The 24692-nt window shown below is 48.2% G+C and overlaps 1 protein-coding gene across 50 annotated transcripts in view; it reads right to left on the reverse strand.

Moving 5' to 3' along the window:
- Window positions 1-503: 503 nt before the first annotated feature.
- Window positions 504-24692, reverse strand: part of MAP4 (microtubule associated protein 4) — a 1793677-nt gene continuing 1769488 nt past the window's right edge. For 42 of the 50 annotated variants that reach the window (XM_085628688.1, XM_085628664.1, XM_085628660.1 and 39 more), the window contains 2 exons: window positions 3110-3275; window positions 504-2938 (listed from right to left, as the gene is read on the reverse strand). In XM_085628688.1, the coding sequence (XP_085484814.1) occupies window positions 2931-2938; window positions 3110-3275 (174 nt within the window). In that variant the 3' untranslated portion in view covers window positions 504-2930. The remainder of the gene's footprint in view (window positions 2939-3109; window positions 3276-24692) is intronic. The other 8 variants (XM_085628676.1, XM_085628675.1, XM_085628674.1 and 5 more) reach the window with 2 other exon arrangements.

Here is a 24692-nt window from a genome sequence, read left to right on the forward strand (position 1 = left end):
TCTTATTCTTTCTTCTTCCAAAAATATTTACACGATGCTATCTCTAGTCGAAATAAAGTAAACTATTTAGCATCCTACGGAAAAATATACCATCTTGTAAAAAGTAAAACAAAAGAACATCTAAACAAACTAAAAAAAATGCAATGCAAAGAAGCCATTTTGATTGGTCACTGAAATCGGGTCAAAAAAGGTAAAGTTGTCAGACATAATTAGGGGAATGACACAGATGCTGATTTAAACAATGAAATGTTAGTGGAAAGGATAACAGGTAAGGGGGAGATGGGAGGGGGGGTTAGGGGCAGCCTTCTTATCACATGTTGCATGCTCAGCAAAAATGACTGCTAAATAAACCTATAAAGAAGGACTCAGGAAAAGGACATGGATAGCAGGAGTTCAGTCAAGAATGAAATGGCAAAAATAGTCTTGTTCAATGAGCAAATCTGCAAAGTTACCAAATTAGTGACTCAAGGAAAAAGCACTTTGAGATTAGGAAGAGACGTAAATGAAATTTCATGTTACATTTTAATGTCATTTTATTAGAAATCATGCAAACATTTTTATATAAAAAATACAAGTGCAATAAGAATTGTGTGTGTAAATACAGATTCTGGGATACTGTGTCATTGTTGTCGTTTCCTAGAGAAATCTTTTCTAAACCAGGAGAGGATGGGTCTTCACCTCCCTCCTGCTTCCCGGCTCAAGAGCTTCCTACAGGCTGAAAGGTTTTTACCAAAGAGCATAAATCTCCAACTTCCCTTAATTTTGATCCCCGGTTTTAAATGTGGTGTTGACTTTAAATTACAGTTTCTGAATAGCCAAGAACAACATTTTATTTGTATTTACATTCCATTCTTTTTAGTGTCATCCACAACACATACAGTATGTTAGATGTCCAAACCACAATAGTACAGAACTTAACTTTGTATCAAAGCTGTGACTAGATTTCATTTGCAAGTCTTCCTACTCTGCGACCTCAAAAACACATACTGTTGAGGTTCACATCGTCTACACTCTACCCCACTGCTTACCAACTGGATTACCCAACCCAAAACACCATTCCACATAAAAAAAACTCCAATCAATGCACACTGGATGTCAAACGACTGCATTAGCAATGTCCTCTCCAAATAAAAGAGTATTAAATCAAATCTTAGAGAGAGACCATGTAGGCAGGTTGAATAAAATTGACACGTTGGTGCAACAATGTGAATGGATCAATCATTTAAGTGTGCCTCTGAAGTGAGGCACCGGCATATTTAAAAGTAACCATTTATAGCCACCCCCTAATGACAAAGGAAGGAAGGCATGTCAGAGAATTGACTCTCTACAAAGGGTTTCCTAGTGTGATGTGACTGGAGTTTTCGGCTTAAATCAACTTCACCATCAAGATTTCTTTAAACACCATGTGTCCACTGATTTTCTACCAGAAATACTAGTAGCCTTATGCCTCAGGAACAACTGTCTGCATTGCCGGTAACTCATCTTGTGAAGCCACAAAGCGTGTCAGTCCAAAGAACATGAGAACGCAGAGGGATATCCCAGGGGACTGGAGCAGTTGACAAAAGCCTTCTCATGTCTATGCGAAAACATACAAATAGTGCTTGCACAGCCATTGATGTACAAATCATTTTAGAATTCAGAGTGCTTTAACTCGGCCCCCCTTTGTTAGACTCAGTTACTGGCCAATGCATATTGATGTTTCTGCTGTTGGTAAGAGCTCTGACCCAGAACACATACTCAAGACCTTCACTAAAATACATGGCTGCATCCCACGAAAGCACACCATCTTGTCATGACGTTTAAAACTAAAAATGAACACAGTTACAACAGCTCGATATGTCGATAGGAAGCCAGCACTGCAGCAGCAGATAAAGGTTTTTTTTTTTTTTTTAAAGTTCTATTGCTAGGGAAATGAGGGATGGAAAAAAACTTAGCACGGTTCATAAGCACAAGAATCCATTTGTCAACACTTCATCACAATGAAAAGTCTAATGTCTAGCGGTAAAACAGTCTACACAGTGTTTGTGTGTGTGTGTGCGGGCAATACATACTTATTTTTATTTATTAAATAATAATTCCAGAAACTTAAGCAGCAAGGAGATAAATAAAAAAAATAAGAAAAGATTACAGCTCAGCCCCAGTAATCCAGGTATGATTCTAACTCATGGAATTTGTACAAAGGCAAACATTAAGTCTCATTTTAACAGACTATGTCACCAATGGGATTTTCCTACCATGCTCTATAACAAACTGGGTACTTGAATGCCGTTTTTGCTCTGCCCAGGAGTACTACAGATATCTGTGTGGCTTTCAGCATGACTTTTGGAGCCGCAACACTCCAAGGAGTAATTTAACTACATATGAAGGAGCACAACGGATGCCAGACTCTGAGCTTGATAAATACTAGAGATCCCCTTCAGAAGCCTACAGCTCGCCACAAAGGAGGGAAAGAAAAACTGCTAACTATGCTAAAAACATGTCCCCTCAAGTTAGAACGACAGCCTACTCCCTTAAAATAAATACCGGAATTAGAGGGGCTAAATTGGAAAATTGCTAAAAGCAGGGTGAGTGGCTAAGAGGAGAGAGTCACAAGCCTGGCAGAGGAAAAGCAGGAGTAGCAACGTCTACGAGGGGAGCCGGAGGCGGCTGCAGAGGTGAGGAGACATCAGAGCGGAGGCTCTCGCTGGCGGATGTGCTACGCCAAGGGGAAGTGCCGCTGGAAAGGTTGGGTGACTGGTACACGATGACAGCTCCGTGGTCCGTCCGGGCCTTGGCGTTCTCACGGAACATGAGCTTGCGCGATTCAATCTGTAGAAAGAAGAAAGAGGTGGCGGGTGGATCAAAGGGAATGACCGGGATGTTTGGCAAATGGAGAGACGGAAAACGGTGAAGGAAGAGTGGGGGCGGAAGACGACACCACAAAGTCATCATTAGATGCCTGGAAAATAAAAGTGATTTTAATTCATTAACACAGGTGCAAAAACAATGAAATAAAATAAATGACAAAGATGGAACAAACTCTTTGCTGACATGAGGATTTGCTCAGAGGACACACTTTACAGTGCCTCAGGGATGGATGGGGGCATGATTGAGTGACACAGTCACTTACTTGTTTCTTGTATCTGATTGTCGAAGTTCTGAATTTCCCTTTGGTCACTACCCTCTGTGGGTACTTCGTTCTGTTGCGTTTCAGGGCCTGCCAGGGCCTGGGGTGTACTCAGATCTCCATTCTGAGGAGTCTGAGCCATGTCACCTGCGTTCTCGTTCCCCTCACTCTATAATGAGACAATGAGGTGTCAATAGGATGGGGATGAGATGGCCATGAAATGGACTGAAAACATTCAGGACACAACAAAATGCACACAAAGAAACAATAGCTAATATCAAGGAAACATTGACAACTGTTCCCCCAAAACCCAAAAATGCATTTTGAAAACCCAACTGGCAATTCATTGCCAAGCTCCAGATCACAGAGTTATTGCTGAAAGTTTCAATAACACATCATAATCTAGAACAAAACCTTGCTCCTTACAAATTATGTGTCAATGTTTTTGGTGGAGATTTAGATTCGTTCAACTTTCAAGAATTTCTTGGACTTCTGAAGGGCATGGAAGAACAGCAGCTTGTTTGGTTCAAAGACTTAGTAGAAGGATGTGTCTCTGGCCCAGGGAATCAACATTCCCAACAGCAAGAAGGGAAAATTCATCTTTCAAAATCAGTCCAAATTCCAAAACTGATAGCCAAGGTGTTTATTTTCTCCATTAGCGGATTTCAATGTATTAAGTAAAACGTTACCAAATAACGGAAGGCTTGTTTGCCATACTACCGTTTGTTGTCTAGGCTTCGATTGTGATCTCGAATATTTGATATCAACATTCCATAGCACACCCTTTCAATTCTTGTGAACCTTGAGCAAGCTTGGTGCCACACTGACGGACATAAAAAGCTTCACAAATCGACAAGGATATGGACTAAACTAATATCTCTTCTATTCAACACTGGTTGTACTTGACAGTTTGTCTGTTGTAGAGATAACCTTTCACTTGAAGCTGTCCCTACTCTAGATGTTGGCAAAAAGAACAAAAGTGCACAAGTGTGTATGGCAAACAACGTTTCATTACTAGTGCTTCATCAACATTCACAAATCTTTGGATGAGGTTAGGAAGCATAAAGAAAGGATAGTTTTGGCAGTTTACACCGAGTTCAGGCTATAATGGTCAGGTTAGCTAAAGAGAACTTGCACTTTGAAATGAGTCTCTAGAGTAATTCATACACAATGCAAATTGGCAACAGTAGCAAGTGTAACTGGCTTGTTGAGAGCACTTCAACTGAAGCCAATGCAGAGCTTGGGAATATGAACAAGCTCCCAAGTACAATCAATGAAGAATATCAGAGATCACTTCACACACGAGTGTGTATGCACGAAAAGTTGCTTGTGGATAGAATGGGCACTGTTTGAAGATGAGAAAGTGACGTTTAGAGAACTTTCAAATGGCAAGGCAACAGACAAAAAAGGTGATTTAGCAGCTGGCTAGGCCAGACACGGATCAGCAACCCACATATGTTCATATACGTCTGTGTGTAATGTCTCCTACCGAAACATGTATTCCTTCTTTGTTATACATAAAAAAAACAATAAAAACAGATTTGCAAAAAAAAAAAAAAAAAAAAGGTGATTTAGCTTTGGAGCTAAATGTGTACACAAGAACTTCCTAAATCTGAAGATATTGGGGGACAGATTTCCTATTTGAAAATGTTCATTCAGCTTCTCAATACCTCCATTTGAACAACCTCTTCGAAGTTAAAGGGGAGGTAGGCTTCTTAAACCTTACCAACTTTTAGAAGTCTACACTCAGTGCCGACCAAGACAGGGCTGAATGCAAAACTGTATAACCTTGTTGCTCTTTGGACTTAGACCTCACCATTCTTAGTAAAGAACAAGTTACTTACCTTCGGTAACAATATATCTGTAAGAGACAGAGTAGTTCTAGATTTCTTACCTTAGAATTACCCCCAGGCGTCAGACTGGATTCGAAAAGCTTTTTCATCAGCAGTACACCTGCGCATCGGAAGGTGGCGTCGGTCGGCAGTTCGTTCGTCGTTGGCGTTCAGTTCTGTACCAGACTTTCCATGCCAGAAGCGCAGAGCCATGCAATACACTGACCACTGGTGCACAAAACTAGGACCCTGAAAGGAAGTCCTTAACCCTAGAAATCAGTTCGCAGAACGGGGAGGATGGGTGGGGTGGTAAGGAATCTATAACTAATCTATGTCTCTTACAGATATATCGTTACCGAAGGTAAGTAACTTGTTCATCTGAAAGAGACAATTAGTTATAGATTCCGTACCTTAGAATAGATATCTCAGCAATAATAACCCCAGAGGTGGGTCTGCAAACCAAATTCACACCTGAAAGTCCTGGAAATCAGAACGGCCAAAGAGGCAGTCTGTCCGGACTTGGCTGTCCAGGCACTAGTGTTTTGAGAAAGTGTGCAGCGATGCCCACGTAGTGGCCGGACAGATGTCATTAAGGGGGACTCCACGTCCCAAAGCAGTGGTAGCTGCGGTCGCGCCTGTGGAATGGGCGCAACCCCACTGGAGGCTCATTTTTTGCTAAGGAATAGCAAACTTTGATACACAAAATGACCGATCCAGAAATGGTCTGTTTGTGCACGGCCCAACCTTTTTTGGCGCCCATGTAGCCAAAGAGCTGGTCATCCACCCGGAATTGCTTTGTGCGATCCAAATAAAATGAAAGCGCACGTTTTGGATCCAGACAGTGGAGCCTCTCTTCCTCTTTGGAAGGATGCGGAGGCGGAAAGAAGGTGGGCAAAGTGATGGTCTGTCCAATGTGGAAAGAAGTAACCACTTTAGGAAGGAAGGACGAGTTTGAAGGACAACCTTGTCCAGATGAACAGCCAGAAAAGGAGGTTTTGAAGATAGAGCTTGGAGCTCACTCACACTACACGCAGGGGTGATGGCCACCAGAAAGGCTGTTTTTAAAGTCAGAAGCCTGAGAGGTCAGTTATGTAGAGACTCAAAGGGAGCGCACATAAGATACGTAAGAACCAAGTTCAAATCCCACTGAGGCATTACGAAGGGAACAGGAGGAAAAAGGTAAGTAATGCCCTTAAGGAAGCGATTTAGAACAGGGGACTTGAAAAGAGAAGGCTGATCAGGAAGCCTAAGAAAGGCTGAAATGGCAGAGAGATAGTCCTTAAGAGTGCCCAGAGCAGAGCCCTGCTGGGCCAAAGACAGGAGGAACAAGAGAACCTCAGAAAGAGGGGCAGAAAGGGGATCCACAGCCTTTGCTGTGCACCGTTCCACAAATTTGTTCCATCTGCAGGCATATAACATCTTAGTAGAGGGATGCCTGCCTGCCAAGATAACATCACAGACTTTGGGGGGGGAGGTCAAAGGCTGTCAACTTTCGCCGCTCAATCTCCACGCAAGGAGGTGGAGGCTGGACAGATTTGTGACAAAAAGCAGTGTCTAGCGGGTTCTGCCTTGGAAATTCCATCGCGCAGAATTGCTGACATTGCGCGTTCTCTTCGGTGGCGAATAGATCTAACCAAGGCGCTCCCCACTGTCGAAAGAGACCTTGCACCACCTCCGAGTGAAGACGCCATTCGTGATCCATCAAGCACCTGTGGCTGAGCTCGTCAGCGCTGGCGTTCAGGGAACCTGCCAGGTGTTGAACTACTAGGGAAATGCCCTGATGTTCCTGCCATGTCCACAGGCGGAGGGCCTCCTGAAATAGGGTTCAGGACCCCACCCCGACCTGTTTGTTGCAGTGCCACATGGCGGTGGTGTTGTCCGTGAACACCTGCACTACTCTTCCCCGGACAGAGGGAAGGACTGCTTTGAGTGCAAGACTAATCGCCCGAAGCTCCAGAAGGTTGATGTGGAGCTCAGACTCCACCGGAGACCAGAGGCCTCTGATCTCCGCCTCTCCCAAGTGGCCACCCCATCCCAGATGGGATGCATCTGTCACCACTGTGTGTTCTTGTTGGGGAAGGGAGAGGGATCTGCCGTTGACCCAATCCTGGTTCGTTAGCCACCACTGCAATTGACTTGCAGTGCCCTCCGAGATCTGGACGCAATCGGACAGATTCTCCTGATGCTATGCCCACTGGAACTTCAGGTCCCACTGCAGAGCCCGCATATGCCACCTGGCATGATCTAGTAGCAGGATGCAGGAGGCCATGAGGCCCAGCAGCCTCAGGGTCATTCTGACCGAAACCTGCATAGAGGGTGAAAGATTGGAATCCTAGCCCAAATATCCTGAACTCGCTGTTCGGGAGGATAAGCCCGAAACTGGGTTGTGTCCAGAACCACTCCGATGAAGAGGAGCTTCTGAGAGGGAGTCAGGTGTGACTTCGGCACATTGATAGAGAACCCCAGCGAATGCAGGTTCACAGTAGTATGGCGGTGGGAGACGACAGCTTGGGGTGAGCCCGCCTTCAACAGCCAGTCGTCGAGATAGGGGAAGACTGGAACCCCGAATCTGCGCAGATGAGCTGCGACCACCGCCATCACTTTCGTGAACACCCGATGGGCGCTGGTAAGGCCAAAGGGAAGCACGGTAAACAAAGTGCTCGTGGCCTATCGTGAACCGCAGGTAACGCCAGTGGGCCGGCAGGACGGGAATGTAAAAATAAGCATCCTGCAAGTCCAACGCTACCTTCTAGTCTCCAGGGTCAAGGGCAGACAGGACCTGAGCTAGCGTCAACATTTTTAACTTCTCCTTCCGGAGGAAGCGGTTGACGATCCTGAGTTCCAAGATAAGACGCAGGCCTTCTTGGGTACCAGAAAGTAGTGGGAGTAGCTACTACGACCTACTTCTGGGGCAGGAACGTTTTCGATAGCTCCCTTGACCAAGAGAGCCATAACTTCCTGTTGGAGAAGGACCAGATGATCCTCCGACATCAATGGTGCTGAGGTGGCATGGATGGCAGGGTAGTCTCGAAGGGGAGGGAGTAGCCCCTCCAAACTATTTGCAAAACCCACCTGTCCGACGTGATGGTGCGCCAGTGGGGGAGGAGATGGCGAATCCTGCTGCCCACTGGCGATTGGTGGCCCTGAAAGGTCAGACTAGGAGGGTTTGGAGGCTACTGCAGAGGGGGCTGTGGTTCCCACGTCCCCGCCACTCAGGGGCTGGACAGCTTGCACCGGTCTGTGGCTCTGGGCGGAATGTGGCGGGGCACCCCTTCCGAACAGGCGACTGCCATCAAAGGGCATGTCCATCCCCTGAAAAACCAGTCTACCTCAGCCAGGCGTAGCGTCGAAGGGCTACCGACGTGGAAATCGTCCTGCCTAGCGAGTCGGCGGTATCCAGTCCACAGCGAATGGTAAAATTTGCTGCATCTCTCCCTTCGGCAACTGCACGGGAGAGTACAGCCCGGGCCGTCTCTGGGCACTGGGGCAGCACTTGCGCCACTGTATCCCACACAGAGTGGGTGTAACAGCCCAATAGACATGCGGTGTTTACCAACCGCAGTCCCAAGCTGGAGGAAGAAAACATCTTGCAAAATGGTCCAGCTTTTTGGATTCCCCATCAGGTGGTGCGTTAGGGAATGCACCTTTGGATGTGGAGGATTGGACCACCAAGCTCTCAGGGTTGGGGTGGTTGGGAGAGGAGAGTGGGGTCGCCCGGGGCTGGGTGGTGGCGTTGGGAAATCATCCTATCCACAGGAGCCCCTGTGTTGTGCCTGGACCAGGTGCCCAAAAAGATGTCGGTTAGGGCTTCATTAAACAGCAGCAGAGGCTTCAAAGAGTTTGGTGCCGGTTGAAGCACCTCTGTCAGGAGGTTAGTCCTGACCGCCACTGTATGGAGCTCGAGGTTGAGAGCCTCGGCCGCCCTACGCAATACCACTGCATAGGATGCTACCTCCTCCATAGCCACGGTAGGAGGAGACAACATGCCACGGTCTGGTGAAGTATCTAGACCACTGGCTACCCCCAGTTCCTCTCTCCAGTCCGGTTCGTAACCCAACTGGTCAGTGAAAGGGTCTCCAGGCCCCTCCCAGTCCTCCTCACCCTCCTCTGGTTGCCAATCTGGCCTAAAAGAAGCAGGCTAGAACAGGGGCACAAAAATTCTCGTAGACGCCGGTCCGGCTCCGTGTCTAAGTCGGGGTGGAGGCCGGGGACGCCGCCGGCTGGGGACACAAACGGCGTCTGCTGCGGACGTGGTGCCGGTGGAATCGGCACTTGGGGAGGTGTAATCAGGTCGAACGGTACCGATCCGGATCCAGGCCTGGATCCAAGGGGGACCCTACGGTGCCGGGACCTGGGCCACCGGCGACGAAGGCCCAGGGCCCCCAGCAGAGTCCGCGGGGCCCGAAGGTGCACCGTCGGAGTCAGCCTGCCAAAAGATGGCCTGAATCACTTCGTAAAAGGTGCAAAGCTGGGCAGGGGTCGCTACGGGTCCAGGAAGGTAGGGAAACTCGGATTCGACCCTTCAGGCTCCGCACGCGGAGCCGCGGGAGGGGCACCACCCATATCCCTCGTCACGTCGGTCGACGGACGGGGAGAAGTCGAAGAGCGACGATGCTTCTTCGACCTCTACTTGTGCTTCGACTTAACTGAGGAGTGCGAAGACTTTGAAGAAGACTGGTGGTGATGGCTTCGCAATCGGTCCCTCGACCTCCCACGCGTCCGGGACCTCGAATGGCGTGGTGCCGACTGCCGGGCCTTGAGAAGCTTTTGGGAACTCTCCCTCAAAGACTTCGGATTCATGGTCCAGCAGTCGGAGCACGACTTGGGGTCGTGGTCGCGCTCCAGGTAAAGTAGGCACACGCGGTGCGGATCTGTCATCAACATTAGCCGGCTGCAGGAGCTGCAAGCCTTGAAACTGGGCATCACTGACGTGCATCAGGAGTCGAAGACTCAAAAATGGTGTCGACAAAAAGTCAGTCAAAAGGTGACTGGAGATACCTCTCTCTCCGGATCTGCGCTGGCTGGCGCGGAGAGAGAAAAAACTGACGTCAGCGCGCGAGGGCAGCGTCTAAGTAGCTACTGCAACATCATCCCGACGACCACGATGCCGAAGAACGCGGAGCCGACCGACGCCACCTTGCAACGCGCAGGGGTACTGCTGACGAAAAAACATTCCGGATCCAGTCTGACGCCTAGGGTTAATTCTAAGGTAAGGAATCTATAACTGTCACTTTCAGATTTGAAAGGTTAGTTGCATGTCACTCATTCGGAGTATGGCCTGTGCCAGTACATGGAAGAGAAACACAAGCAGCCCCTTCTGGTACTCTGGAATCTCCAAATGGCTGTTTTGCTAGTTCAAAATTGGAGATTGACGCATATAGCTACAATCCTCAGTGAAAGAGTAAAAAACATACCCATACATACATTTACAGAATGCTACTACAGATTTATGGAAGGTAACAGACGATCTGACTTGACATGGAAAATTTCATAGAATGGAGAGCACCACTTAGAAGGAGGTATATAAAGTAAGAAGCCCTTTTAGGTTCAGCTTGTAAAATCTCTCCTAAATCCTTTAAGAAAGGAGAGTGGCGAACATTGTTGGACTATTTTTTTTAATCAGGTGAAAGCGAAATACCTTTGGCAAGGAAGGATTAATTCAAAATGATAGTGTCAGTGAACACAGCAATGAACATGGGGTCTACTTATAAGGAAGATCATCATCCATTAATGTAAGGGCGAGGAGCCAAAAAGGCAGTTCTTATAAAAAGCCTTAGTGAACGAAGTCACCAATGTAGGGTCTCCTGAAGGTAAAATGAAGGGTAAAGAAGGAAAGTTATTTTCAAAACCTGCAGTGAATAGAGGACAAGAAATATGGGTATCTTCTTGAAAACAGAAGTGTGTATGTTTATCTGCACTAATATTCAGCACAACTTGGACAAAGAAGAGCACCACTCAAGAATTATGAACTTGTAAATTGAATTTTCTCATGACTAATTGCGTCAGGGGGCCTTGAGTAGGCATAAACTAGTGGATATCAATAAACAATTACGAAGTCTCCCAGTAAGACTTGCAGAGAGACTGTCTCCAAAAAAGTTAGCATTTCTTGTTCCTGCAAATAGGTATTGAGGAAAGCCCCATTTATAGAAGAATCGCAGCACCACCTGGTGCAATGCAGGTATGAGGAAGATCATATTAATGTGACTGACTTTTGCCATCACATTATGCTTCTCTGCCAAACTGGAAACCGTATCTTTCTCTGCTCCAAAGTCCCAAACTAAGTCCTATTTGCTTTCTTACACAGAGGAAAAGTACTTTCTCTCAAGCCAATTAATGCATGGTTGTGGTGTTATCATTTGAAATCTACACATTGTGCCCTGTACGGAAGGAATGCAAAAATAACAGATGGTAGACGGAACGCTGAACAAATCGAATATTAACACCCAGTCACGGATCTGGGTTATAGCCATCGCTTTTTTGCTCGCCAAGCCATTCCAATTTGGACCCAGCTATAAGCAAATCAGTCTTGACACTGCTCCCCATGGGAACAGCCCAGCCCAAACTGCCAAACCAGGTCCTCCCAAGGACCAGACACGAGCATTCTGGGGCCGGTTTCGGGGTATCACCCCTTATCAGCTAGGCTGAGCAGGACCTACAACCTACAGAGTCCATTCTCGTGGGTTGTAAGTGCATCAGCTATTACGATATATAGAGTGGCCATGAGTCATTACGCAATTGCTAACTCTAAACTGGCTGTAACAAACCTTGTCATGTTCTGTATCAAACATGTTGAAATCATACCTCCCACACCGCAAACGCTGTGAGAGGCGACACGACAAAGGACATGAGAGTATCATCCGCACTGTCTGACCCCTCCCCTGCGAGGGAACTCCTGAGCCAGAGGCACAGGACTTGCAAGAGGACCTCGAGCAGCTCATCAAAGGATGAAGACCCACAATGCAAAGGATGCGGTGCAGGCGAAGATCTTTGCTGCACGAGATGCTTGAGGCTGGGGCTTCTTGGAGTCTGAAGATCTCTGGAGGAGAGTCAACAAGCCTTGACAACGGCAAGTTGACGCAGTGCACAGGGGTGCACCTCCAGTGGTTACGATGAGGGATATGGACTTTTTGTGAAGACAAGCCAGGCCTTGAGGGAGTTGCAGAACCGCCACATGTGTTGCTGAACCATTGGAGTCCGTAGGAGCTCCGGAACAGCAGATCAGTCAGCTTTGTTGCGGTGCCTACAGATGCAGGGGAGTGACTCCTTCACTCCAAGGGAGATTTCTTCGGGTGTCTTGGATGTCCACAGGCCCTGTGAAGTATCAGCATGGAGCACAGGCACATACGTTGAACAAGACTGGCAGGACGACGAGACCAGGAGTAGCAGGAGTCTTCCCAGTTGCAGCCTCGGTTCCCAAAGCACAGTCCAGCTAAGTACAACGTGCCCAGGCGGTTGAAGAGATGTGGTTTCGGATCTGAATCCTGTCTCACAATGAATACAGAGACCCACCCACAGGTAATCCCTTAAGCACCCTAAGGAAAGGGTTATAACGATTCAGAGGTCCCTTCCAGAGGAGGGGCTGGACAGTGGGGAGGATAATCCCATGTCCTTTGTCCAGTTTCGCGCCAGAGAAGGAGCCAACGGCTCCCTGAACTAGTTTAACTGGAGTGTGCAAGGAGAGCACCAAGTGTGTTCTTCAAAGCAGTCTAATGGCCCTGGCAAGCGTACCCCACCCTGTCCAAATACACTAAGTCCTGTCTAGGAGGTGGTTACACCTCCATGTGACAGGAAACATATTGTCCCTGTTGAGCTTGGCTCAGCAGCAGGAGGGCAGAATCGTGTCTCTGGTCAGCAGCAGCCATAGTTCGCAGTCCGGGTCTAGAAGACTGGTACCAGGAGCACGGAGGGCCTCCCTGAGGAGCTTTACAGTGGATGGAATCATACCTCTAAGACAGTTTACGAGGTTAGGGTATGATTCCAACATGTATGATAGCAAACATGACAGGGTTTGTTACAGCCAGTTTAGAAATAGTCATCGCATAATGACTAATGATCACTCTATATATTGTAATGGCTGATGCACCTACAACCCAGGAGAATGGACTCCGAGGGTTGTAGGGATGTCCTGCTCATGCAGGGGCACCCTCACACTTAGAACAGAGCACCCTGCCTTCAGCATTGAAAGGTCTGCCTTTGGGGTGACTTACAGGTTTTAAGTGTGATGACCTCAGATATAAGGAAACTTCTATGTATCAGAAGTGGTGCTAGCACCAGCTTACACAGACTGCAATGGCAGGCCTTTAGTCACAATTTGAGTGGGATCTCATGGGTGGCATAATACATGCTTCAGCCCATGGGAGACTCCTGGTGTACCTATGCCCTGGGTACCTTAGTTCCATATACTAGGAACTTACAAAGGTACACCAGTAGCCAATCTTAAGTGTACTTAAGCACTCACCATGTCCAATTTAAGGAAGAAGCACAGAGACTGGGGTCCTGATTAGCAGGATCCCAGTCAGACTAGTCAGTAAAACATAATGACACCAGCAAAAAGTGGGGGTGACCATGAAAGCAGATCCTACTTTCCTAAACACCCCCCCTCCCCCCCAAGCGCAAGGAGATGAGACTAACCTTGCCCAGTTGAGTCTTCATTTTCTAAGTGGAAATATCTGCGTTGGCATAGTAACTCCCAGGCCTATGTTCAACTGAAAAGTCCATCCCCTGTAGGGAAATGGACCACTTCAAATGTTTGGGATTTTCACCCTTCATTTGATAAAGCCATAAGAGGGGCTTATGGTCGGTCTGAACAAGGAAGTGAGTACCAAACGGGTATAGCCTCTACTTTTTGGAAACCCAGACCACAGAAAAGGCCTCCCTCTCTATAGCTGACCAAGGTTCTCCCTGGCGGTCAACCTTCTGCTTATAAAAGCTACTGTGGGTCCTGGCCCTCTGCATTTATTTGTCACCAAACCGCTCCTACCCCTATCTCAGGAGCATCTGTCTGAACAATTAAGGGTTTGGAATAGTCAGGACCAATGTTTCCTCTGTGTGCGACAGTATAAGGAATATGTGCGCTGCAACCAAGGCTATGTGTGCCAGTAACCGGACCGTGCGTGTGGGTGCAGCGCCAAATATCACTCTAAACTTTTGCTTAAAAAAGTGAAAAGATGGTGCATTTCCTCACATACAGATCCATGTAAACGGTGCTAAGGCAGGTTTGAAACTGTCGCACATAGCAATCTGAAACCATGGCCGCTATGTCGCTGCATTTCTTTTCTTAATAGAGCTGGGCTGCGGTGTGATTGTGTGCATTTGTTAAAGTTTTCATGTTAATTTCAGCTCATGATGGGCGCTGCGATTAACATGAAAACTTTAACAAATGTTATCTGAGCAGGAAAAATAAAATTGTAATACCTTAGTAATTATAGTTTTATTTTTCGTAGTTTCAGGGCTGGGTAAGGCCGCATCAGGCATTAGACTAACACATTTTAATGCTAGTGTCCACATCACCGCATTAAAATGCATTAGTTACACATCCTAGCGCCCCTCTTACAATACTGCAATTGAGGCACACTGCCAATGAGGCAGCACCCTCACGCTAAAATTGTCTAACATATATGAGCATGCAACTGCGCCTTCAAATTTAAAATGCAATGTGTGAGAGATAGCATATTTATGAACAGCACTGAGCAGGCAGGCAAGAGTTTAACAGATCAATTAGCCGTGCCCCAACCAGCATTCCTGTGAGTCTACTCTGGGGGTACAAGTTATCATGTGGGTGATCCATGGGGCGGGTCTTGCTTGCTGTTTTCCCACAATCACACCACCCTTTTGGTGACCAGAAGCACACATATGCTTCGAAGATTGGACACACTGGGGGGTGGAAGCTTTGTTTTTCTTTGCCGCACCCGCAAGCAGAGAAGTCACATTACCTGAGCCTCTTGCCAAGGATGTTATAGTTTTACAGCCTGCTGGGCCCATTCCGTCCTAAGCCTCCGCGTCAGCCTGGAGAGAGTGTGGACAAAACAGTCAACTTCTCAGCCCCTGCTGTGCCTTCTGGACATGTGTACTTTCAGGAACCGAAGGCACGGTATTGGTCTTTTCACTTGATCCCGAGACTTAATTGTTGTCAGAGCGGCACATAAGTGTTTAAGTGCGACCGGCAGAGATAGGAGGTGTTTTTAAAATTAAGCTTATAATCCATATTTTCAGACATTTTGTTTGTATGATCTGGGTTTAAAGCAATAATCGCGTATATACTTCAAAGCACGTAATCAGGTTTGCCAAACTTTTCGAATCATCGTGGTTTAACTAGTGTCACTGTCAATGAACCTTGCTTTACCTCCCAAAAAGAAAAACAAATTCTTGGAAAATGGACTTCGTACGATTCAGGTTGTTACCCAACCCTTGCCTCAGCTACCACCTTCTCACAAAAGATGGAGCGCCACAGTCTTACTGCCTTTGTCACGCGGTAGCTGCTGCTGAGGGTCAATAATTAGGTTTTCAGGAATAGGGAATGGGAATTCCAAGTGTACGTGTTTCAGGACCCCAAGAGTAAAAAGTAGAGCTTTCATTAGAATACTCTGCATGCTGCACAGAGAAGGGAATTAAACATCTTTCAGCAACAGAAGGAAAATGCAGCTCTGTCGGGGTTTTCACCTCACTGCCAAACAAACTATGCCCATTGGATTCCCTTTCTTTTCTGTCTCCAAGCACAAAAATGTTTTTGTGGCAACTCTGTCCAATCATGTTGATTCACCTCATGCACTCTAGCTCAGCCATTCTAGTAGCAAGACGATCATTAACCCTCGAAGTAGTCTGCTTGCTTCCTAAAAGCACCACACATGCAGTGGTTGAAATGGGCGAGGTAGCCAGCACACAGCGTGCCCCTACTTGTTTAATTTTATAAATTCCATTCCCCTGCTTTTTTATTTTAAACATGCGTCCCAGGATCGCAGAAATAGCCAAGGCCCACAGAAAAGGCTTGGTGCTCATGGCAATTCAGGGCGGGGCGGGTAGAGAAGGAAAAGGACTCTGTCTCTTCCTTCTTGCCCAGAGAAGATAAGGACAGTGTCCACTTCTGGTCTGCCGATGGCAAAAGCACTCACCGATTTCTGAATAATGAGTGTAAAGAACAAGTTACTTACCTTCGGTAACGCTTTTTCTGGTGGATACAGTATCTGCCTGTGGATTCCTCACCTTGTGAATATCCCCCTGCGCCAGCAACATTTGGAACATTTTGTAGCTCTCTACGCCGGCGAGGACGACGTCACAGAAGCACGGCTCCGCTCGCGGCTCCGCTGACGTCACTGAATCCATAAGAGGACCTCGTCGGCGTGATGTCAGTTCCGCCCTTTTTGCCGTGCCTTCGAGGCGCACGGACGGACTGACAGCAATATATATACAGTATACACAGTACATAATATACAAACCAACACACACAGTGTGAAGACAATGCAGGAAGGCAAAATAAATAACACTTCCTTTGACAGTAATAAATACATTTTGAAACCATCACTATTGTAGGTATACTAGGGTGGACAACGGGGAGGCGGGTGGGGTCAGTGAGGAATCCACAGGCAGATACTGTATCCACCAGAAAAAGCGTTACCGAAAGTAAGTAACTTGTTCTTCTGATGGAAACATCTGCCAGTGGATTCCTCACCTTGTGAAAAGATTCCCACAGCAGTCCCACTCCCGGAGAAAGTCCTGAAGGACGGAACGAGCAAAGTGTCCGTCCCTCCTCACCTCGGAATCCAAGCAGTAATGCTTTGCGAAAGTGTGGAGGGAGGCCCAAGTTACCGCTCTACAAATGTCCTCCACAGGAACACCTCTAGATAAGGCAGATGTAGAAGACTTTGCCCTGGTAGAATGAGCCCTTATACCCTCTGGAGGTTCCTTGCCGGCCAAAGAGTAACAAATCTTGATGCACAAGATAATCCATCTGGAAAGGGTGCGCTTGTGCACCGCTCTGCCTTTCCTGCAGCCAACAAAGCCCACGAAGAGCTGGTCATCCACTCGAAAGCCTTTAGTCCTATCGAAGTAAAAGCTCACCGCCCTCTTAGGTCCAAGTGGTGAAGCCGCTCCTCCTCCTTGGAAGGGTGAGGGGGAGGATAGAAGGTAGGAAGGGTAATGGACTGCCCCAGATGGAAAAGAGTTATCACCTTAGGCAGAAAAGCTTGAAGCGCACTTACCCTCCTTGCCGAGGTAATGGCAATGAGAAAAACTGTTTTGAAAGACAAAAGCCTTAAGGGACACTTGTGCAAGGACTCGAAGGGAGAACCCATCAGGTAAGTTAAGACAAGATTTAAGTCCCATTGAGGCACAATAAAGGAAGTAGGCGGAAATTTGTTGGTAAGGCCCTTAAGAAACCGCAATTCAATAGGTGACTTAACCAAGGACGGCTCATCCGGCAAACAAAGGAATGCCGACAAAGCCGATAAATATCCCTTTACAGTAGCTAGAGCAAAGCCCTGCTGAGCAAGAGAAAGAGCAAACTGAAGGATGTTGGATAAACGAGCCCTCAAAGGGTCAATAGACTTCTCTCCGCATGAAAGAACAAATTTAGACCACCTATAAGAATAGATAGATTTAGTGGAATGACGTCTAGCAGACAATATTACATCTACCACAGAAGGCGTGAGAGAAAAAGAATTCAGGTTGCCCCCTTCAATCTCCAGGCATGAAGGTGTAAGATCTGGAGGTGGGGGTGTAGAGCCTGCCCCTCTGACTGCAAGAAGAGGTCTGCCCTCAGAGGGAGTCGGAGCGAAGGGTACGAGGAGAGGTGGAGAAGATCTGGATACCACACCCTTTTTGGCCAATCCGGGGCGATCAATATGACTTGGGCCCAGTCTTGGCGAATCTTCCTCAGAACCCAAGGAATCAAGGGTATGGGAGGAAATGCGTAAAGGAGATGTGAGTCCCATCTCAACTGAAACGCGTCCCCCAACGCTCCCTGCATCGGATACTGGAGACTGCAGAATGACGGGCAGTGAGCATTCTCATGAGTGGTAAACAGGTCCAAAAACGGTGATGGATTAAAACCATGATCTCTTGACTTGGTAAGAGTATTCTGCATCATTCAGAAACTCTGTCCATCACCACCCCCTTTTTCACAAATCGATTTTATCCACACTCAGTGTGGGAGGGTATGCTCAGACGTGAGTCCCTTGCTCATTGCACCATCAGGATTCAGGCAAGCCGGGCAGACGAAGGCTGTGATGCCAGAAACCGGTCCCCGGAAGCTTGTTTCCTTCCCAGTATAAGAATTGGCTTGGTAGTTTGGTTTGCCCTGTTCCCATCATGCACTGGGACAGGTACAGACTAATTTGCATGTAGCCAGGTTCTGAGCTGGGATGGTGCAGTGAGCTAAAAAACGGTGATAGATTAAAACCATGATCTCTTGACTTGGTAAGAGTATTCTGCATCATTCAGAAACTCTGTCCATCACCACCCCCTTTTTCCCAAATCTATTTTATCCACACTCAGTGTGGGAGGGTATGCTCAGACGTGAGTCCCTTGCTCATTGCACCATCAGGATTCAGGCAAGCCGGGCCGACGAAGGCTGTGATGCCAGAAACCGGTCCCCGGAAGCTTGTTTCCTTCCCAGTATAAGAATTGGCTTGGTAGTTTGGTTTGCCCTGTTCCCATCATGCACTGGGACAGGTACAGACTAATTTGCATGTAGCCTGGTTCTGAGCTGGGATGGTGCAGTGAGCTAAAAAACGGTGATGGATTAAAACCATGATCTCTTGACTTGGTAAGAGTATTCTGCATCATTCAGAAACTCTGTCCATCACTACCCCCTTTTTCCCAAATCGATTTTATCCACACTCAGTGTGGGAGGGTATGCTCAGACGTGAGTCCCTTGCTCATTGCACCATCAGGATTCAGGCAAGCCGGGCCGACGAAGGCTGTGATGCCAGAAACCGGTCCCCGGAAGCTTGTTTCCTTCCCAGTATAAGAATTGGCTTGGTAGTTTGGTTTGCCCTGTTCCCATCATGCACTGGGACAGGTACAGACTAATTTGCATGTAGCCAGGTTCTGAGCTGGGATGGTGCAGTGAGCTAAAAATCGGTGATGGATTAAAACCATGATCTCTTGACTTGGTAAGAGTATTCTGCATCATTCAGAAACTCTGTCCATCACTACCCCCTTTTTCCCAAATCGATTTTATCCACACTCAGTGTGGGAGGGTATGCTCAGACGTGAGTCCCTTGCTCATTGCACCATCAGGATTCAGGCAAGCCGGGCCGACGAAGGCTGTGATGCCAGAAACCGGTCCCCGGAAGCTTGTTTCCTTCCCAGTATAAGAATTGGCTTGGTAGTTTGGTTTGCCCTGTTCCCATCATGCACTGGGACAGGTACAGACTAATTTGCATGTAGCCTGGTTCTGAGCTGGGATGGTGCAGTGAGCTAAAAAACGGTGATGGATTAAAACCATGATCTCTTGACTTGGTAAGAGTATTCTGCATCATTCAGAAACTCTGTCCATCACTACCCCCTTTTTCCCAAATCGATTTTATCCACACTCAGTGTGGGAGGGTATGCTCAGACGTGAGTCCCTTGCTCATTGCACCATCAGGATTCAGGCAAGCCGGGCCGACGAAGGCTGTGATGCCAGAAACCGGTCCCCGGAAGCTTGTTTCCTTCCCAGTATAAGAATTGGCTTGGTAGTTTGGTTTGCCCTGTTCCCATCATGCACTGGGACAGGTACAGACTAATTTGCATGTAGCCAGGTTCTGAGCTGGGATGGTGCAGTGAGCTAAAAATCGGTGATGGATTAAAACCATGATCTCTTGACTTGGTAAGAGTATTCTGCATCATTCAGAAACTCTGTCCATCACTACCCCCTTTTTCCCAAATCGATTTTATCCACACTCAGTGTGGGAGGGTATGCTCAGACGTGAGTCCCTTGCTCATTGCACCATCAGGATTCAGGCAAGCCGGGCCGACGAAGGCTGTGATGCCAGAAACCGGTCCCCGGAAGCTTGTTTCCTTCCCAGTATAAGAATTGGCTTGGTAGTTTGGTTTGCCCTGTTCCCATCATGCACTGGGACAGGTACAGACTAATTTGCATGTAGCCAGGTTCTGAGCTGGGATGGTGCAGTGAGCTAAAAATCGGTGATGGATTAAAACCATGATCTCTTGACTTGGTAAGAGTATTCTGCATCATTCAGAAACTCTGTCCATCACCACCCCCTTTTTCCCAAATCGACTGCAGAATGACGGGCAGTGAGCATTCTCATGAGTGGTAAACAGGTCCACCTGAGGAGTTCCCCACGTCCGGAAGACGTGACGAACCACCTCCGGATGGAGCCTCCACTCGTGCTCGGCAGAAAACTGCCGACAGACTGTCTGCACGCACGTTCAGAACTCCGGCCAGATGATTTGCCATCAGACAAATCTGGTGATCCTGAACCCAGGACCAGAGACGCAGAGCCTTCCTGCAGAGATAACGTGACCCCACTCCTCCCTGCTTGTTGACATACCACATCGCTGTAGTGTTGTCCGTCAGGACTTGAACCGACTGACCGCGAAGGGAACGGAGGAAGGCCTTGAGCGCCAAACGTATCGCCCGCAATTCCAGAAGGTTGATGTGAAGCAACCTTTCCTCTGGAGACCAAAGACCCTTGATCTCCAGATTCCCCAGATGCGCACCCCACCCTAAAGTGGATATATCCGTTATTACTGTGGCCACCGATGGAGTTAGATGGAAGGGCTTTCCTTGGGACAGATTGCCCTTTGCGCTCCACCAAGACAGATCCGCTGCAGCTTCTCTGGAGATCCTCACAGACTCCCTGAGATCTCCGTTGTGCTGATACCACTGCCTGCGGAGGCACCACTGGAGCGCCCTCATGTGCCAGCGTGCATGGTTGACCAACAGAATGCAGGAAGCAAACAGACCGAGCAGACGTAGGACCTTCAGGACTAGAACCGCTCCATTGTAAAACAAGGGAATCATTTCCTGTTTGTCGAGAATCCTTTGAGGAGGAGGGAATGCCCGACACATAGTAGTGTCCAGTACCGCCCCTATAAACAGGTTGCTCTGAGAGGGCACCAGGTGAGATTTGGGCACGTTTATCGAGAAACCCAATTCATACAACAGCTGGGTTGTAACCTGCAGATGATGAAGCACCTTCTCCGGCGACTCTGCGTTGATTAGCCAGTCATCCAGAGAGGGAAAAACTGGAATGGTGAAGACTCGAGGTGCAGTAGTAAGACCAAACGGAAGGACCGCAAACTGATAATGTTGCGACCCTACCGTAAAATGGAAATACTTCCTGTGCGACTTCAGAATGGGGATGTGGAAATACGCATCCTGTAAGTTGATCGACACCATCCAGTCCTCCTGTTGCAGCGCTTGAAGAACCTGCACAAGGGTGAGTATCTTGAACTTCTCCTGCTTCAGAAAAAGGTTCAGGATCCTGAGGTCCAGGATTGGACGTAGTCTGCCATCCTTCTTCGGAATCAGGAAATACTGGGAGTAGCATCCCTGACCCCTCTCCTGCTCTGGAACCACCTTTATCGCACCTTTTTTTAGTAATGTAAGGACTTCCTCCTGCAGGAGAAGAAGGTGGTCCTCTGAGCAAGCACCTTGGCAAGGGGGGTAATTTGGAGGGAATTCCCGAAAGGGAAGAGCGTACCCATTTTCTACAAGATCTAGAACCCAAATGTCTGTAGTGACCGATTCCCAATCTTGTCGAAAATGGGTAAGCCGGCCCTCCACAGGACCAACATGATTCAGAATGGTGGATATAGGGCTGCTTTGCAGTGGTGGGAGGGAGGAGGAGGAGAGTTGCCGACCTCGAGCACGACCTCTAATCCTGCCCCTGTAGCTCTTATACAGGGTATTTTGCTGCTGCTGCTGGGGCTGCCTGTAGGTCCGAAAGGACGACCTCCCAAAACCTCTGTATCTCCTATAAGAAGAACCTCTAGGCTGTGTCTGCAGACCCAGAGATTTGGCCGTGGCTTTGCTGTCCTTGAACCTTTCCAAGGCCGCATCAGCCTTTTCTCCAAACAGCCCAGAACCATCAAAAGGCAGGTCCAGAAGCGTTGCCTGCACATCAGGGGAGAACTCAGAAGATTTCAGCCAAGCACACCTCCTTGTGGCGACTGAGGAGGCCATAATCCTGGCGAAAGAGTCCGCAGTGTCCAGGCCACTCTGGATAACCTGATGCGCAGCCGCCTGAGTGTCTGACAGCATTTCATTAAAGTTCTGCCTGTCCTCCTCAGATAACTTAGGAGGCAGCTGTTTAGCAGAATCCATGAGAGCGTGGACATAACTGCCCAAGAGACAGGTGGCATTTGTTGACTTTAAGGCCATACTCGCAGAGGAGAAAACTTTCTTGGACGACTGATCAAGCTTTTTAGAGTCCCTGTCACTAGGAACCTGTGGAAAGGGGCTGGAAGACCTCTTTGAGCAGGCAGCCTGATCCACCAGACTTTCCAGAGAAGGATGGGAAGTTAGAAAGTCTGAATCACCTGGAACCGCCCTGTACCTTCTAGCTACAGCCTTAGAAACCGCAGGAGCTGAAAAGGGCTTACGCCATACCTCCATGACTGGTTCAGTGATGGCCTCATTAAATGGAAGTAAAGGCTCTGTCACGGTGCAGGGAGAATGCAAAACCTCAGTAAGGATTTTAGGTTTAAATTCAGCAATTGTTAGCTGTAAATCCAAAAGCTCTGCTGCTTTCCTAATGACCGTGTGGTAAGGAGCCACATCTTTAGAGGGAGTATCAGTTGGAGGAGTAATCTCCCATTCTGGTGACAAATCAAGGCCACTAGCCTCCTTCAATTCCTCAAACAAGTTATCTGACTCCATAAGCTCACCTTCTTCCATCTCTTCAACCTGGTACCTTTGCTCCTCCACAACCCTTTGTGCTTCTCGCCTGGACCTAATCCTCAGGACTGGCGTCGGCGGCGCCGCAACCGACTCCGACGGAGCCGGCGTCGAACACAGATCCGGAGGAGCAGCCGGAGTCGAACGAGGTCGAGCTGGAGCCAGAGAAGATGGAAGCGGCGTAGATGTCCTCGGCGCCGGGAAATGCCAAGACAGCGTCTCTGGGAAAAATGGCATAAATGGAGTCTGAGCCTAGGCTTGAGGATCCCCCAGATTAAAAGCCATTGGACCCATGGGACCCGAAGGTGCTCCAGAAGGGTACATCGCTCTCGTGAAGACACCATACATTGCATTTAAATAATGCGATGGGTCTTGACCCGGGCCTGGAAAGGGGGGGATAAGGCTCAGATTGAGGCATTACCGGACTCGGGCCAATCAGCGCCGACGGTGGAGCCAGCGGAGTCGAAGACTCAGCAGGAGCCGGGGCTTCTTCAACCGGAGCCGGAGAATGCGTCGGCGATGGAGCCTGAGCCTGAGAGTGCTCCGGTGAAGCTGCAGGCGAGGTCAGGCAAACAGGAGAAGCAGGATTTGAGACAGGAGAGGGAGAAACATAGTCCTTACGACGTCGAGTAGGCGTAGTCAATCTCGGAGCCGCCTCCTTATCCGAACGGCATCGAGAGCCATGCCTCTTCTTTTTATGCTTCTTGGACTTAGAAGCATGACCCGACGTCGTCTTCGACCTCTCTTCTCTTTTTTCATCCTCGCTATAAATAACTTAGCTTCTCTTTCGTTTAAGGCCTTTGGATTAATCTTGCGGCAGCAAGAGCATCCCTCGACGTTGTGATCCGACGACAGGCACCAGACAGTCCTCGTGTGGATCCGTGATGGACATGTGCTTACCGCACTCCCTACACGGCTTGAATCCAGACTTCTTCGTCGACATCTTTGAACAAGAAGCAAGAAGAAAGAGAATCACTAGCAGAAACACGAAATAACTAGCCAGAGCTACGGAGAGTCGCAGAAAACCATTAGCGTCGACGGCGCGGAAAAAAGGGAACTGACGTCATCACGCCGACGAGGTCCTCTTATGGATCCAGTGACATCAGCGGAGCCGCAAGCGGAGCCGTGCCTCTGTGACGTCGTCCTCGTTGGCCTGGAGAGCTACAAAAGTTTCCGAATGTTGCTGGCGCAGGGGATATTCACAAGGAGAGGAATCCACTGGCAGATGAATCCATCAGAAGTAACCGTGTTGTTTCTGCTTACATTTCACATGCTTTACTTAAACTTGCATTCCCTATGAGTGTTTGCTTTTTCCAGGATGTTGTTACTTTTTTTTTTTGGCAGCATAATTCTCTTGTCTAATGCATAGTTTGAATTGAGTCGCAGCCAGGCGTTTATAGCGGGGCACAATTGGGTTGTAGCTGAAGGCAGTGCATGTTTCTCTCAGTGGGGCAGTTTAGTGTTCAGTGGAGGAGAAGATATGGTTCTATGGTCAGGGCTGCCGAATATGAAACTGGGGAACCAGGTTCGGCCTTAATGACCAATCCACCAGACCACTCTCCTGAGGAAGCACATTCCCTTGCTTGACCTTAGAAGACTCCGCTAGACCTTAGAAGCCCTAGTGTCTTCGCACCAGCATGTGGACTCTAGCGGTGGCAACTGTGGGTTAACCTTAATGGCCTGTCAACCACAATCCATACTGAAGTTAACCTCCAGTCTTGCGGGCAGACCTATGAAGCAGCACATCCTAGCGCGACAGTGACTGCCACTGAGGTCACAGGACCCTTGAGCAGGTTGGATCTAGGGCGGTGCGATCGCACCGGGCGTTGACGTCAGGTGGGTGGCATGCCTGCAAGTATATTACGTTTCTAAAAGCACTTGCTGCCTCCGGATATTTTAGATAACAATAAAA

The sequence above is a fragment of the Triturus cristatus genome, chromosome 10, assembly GCF_964204655.1.
Source record: "Triturus cristatus chromosome 10, aTriCri1.1, whole genome shotgun sequence".
Lineage (NCBI taxonomy): Eukaryota > Metazoa > Chordata > Amphibia > Caudata > Salamandridae > Triturus > Triturus cristatus.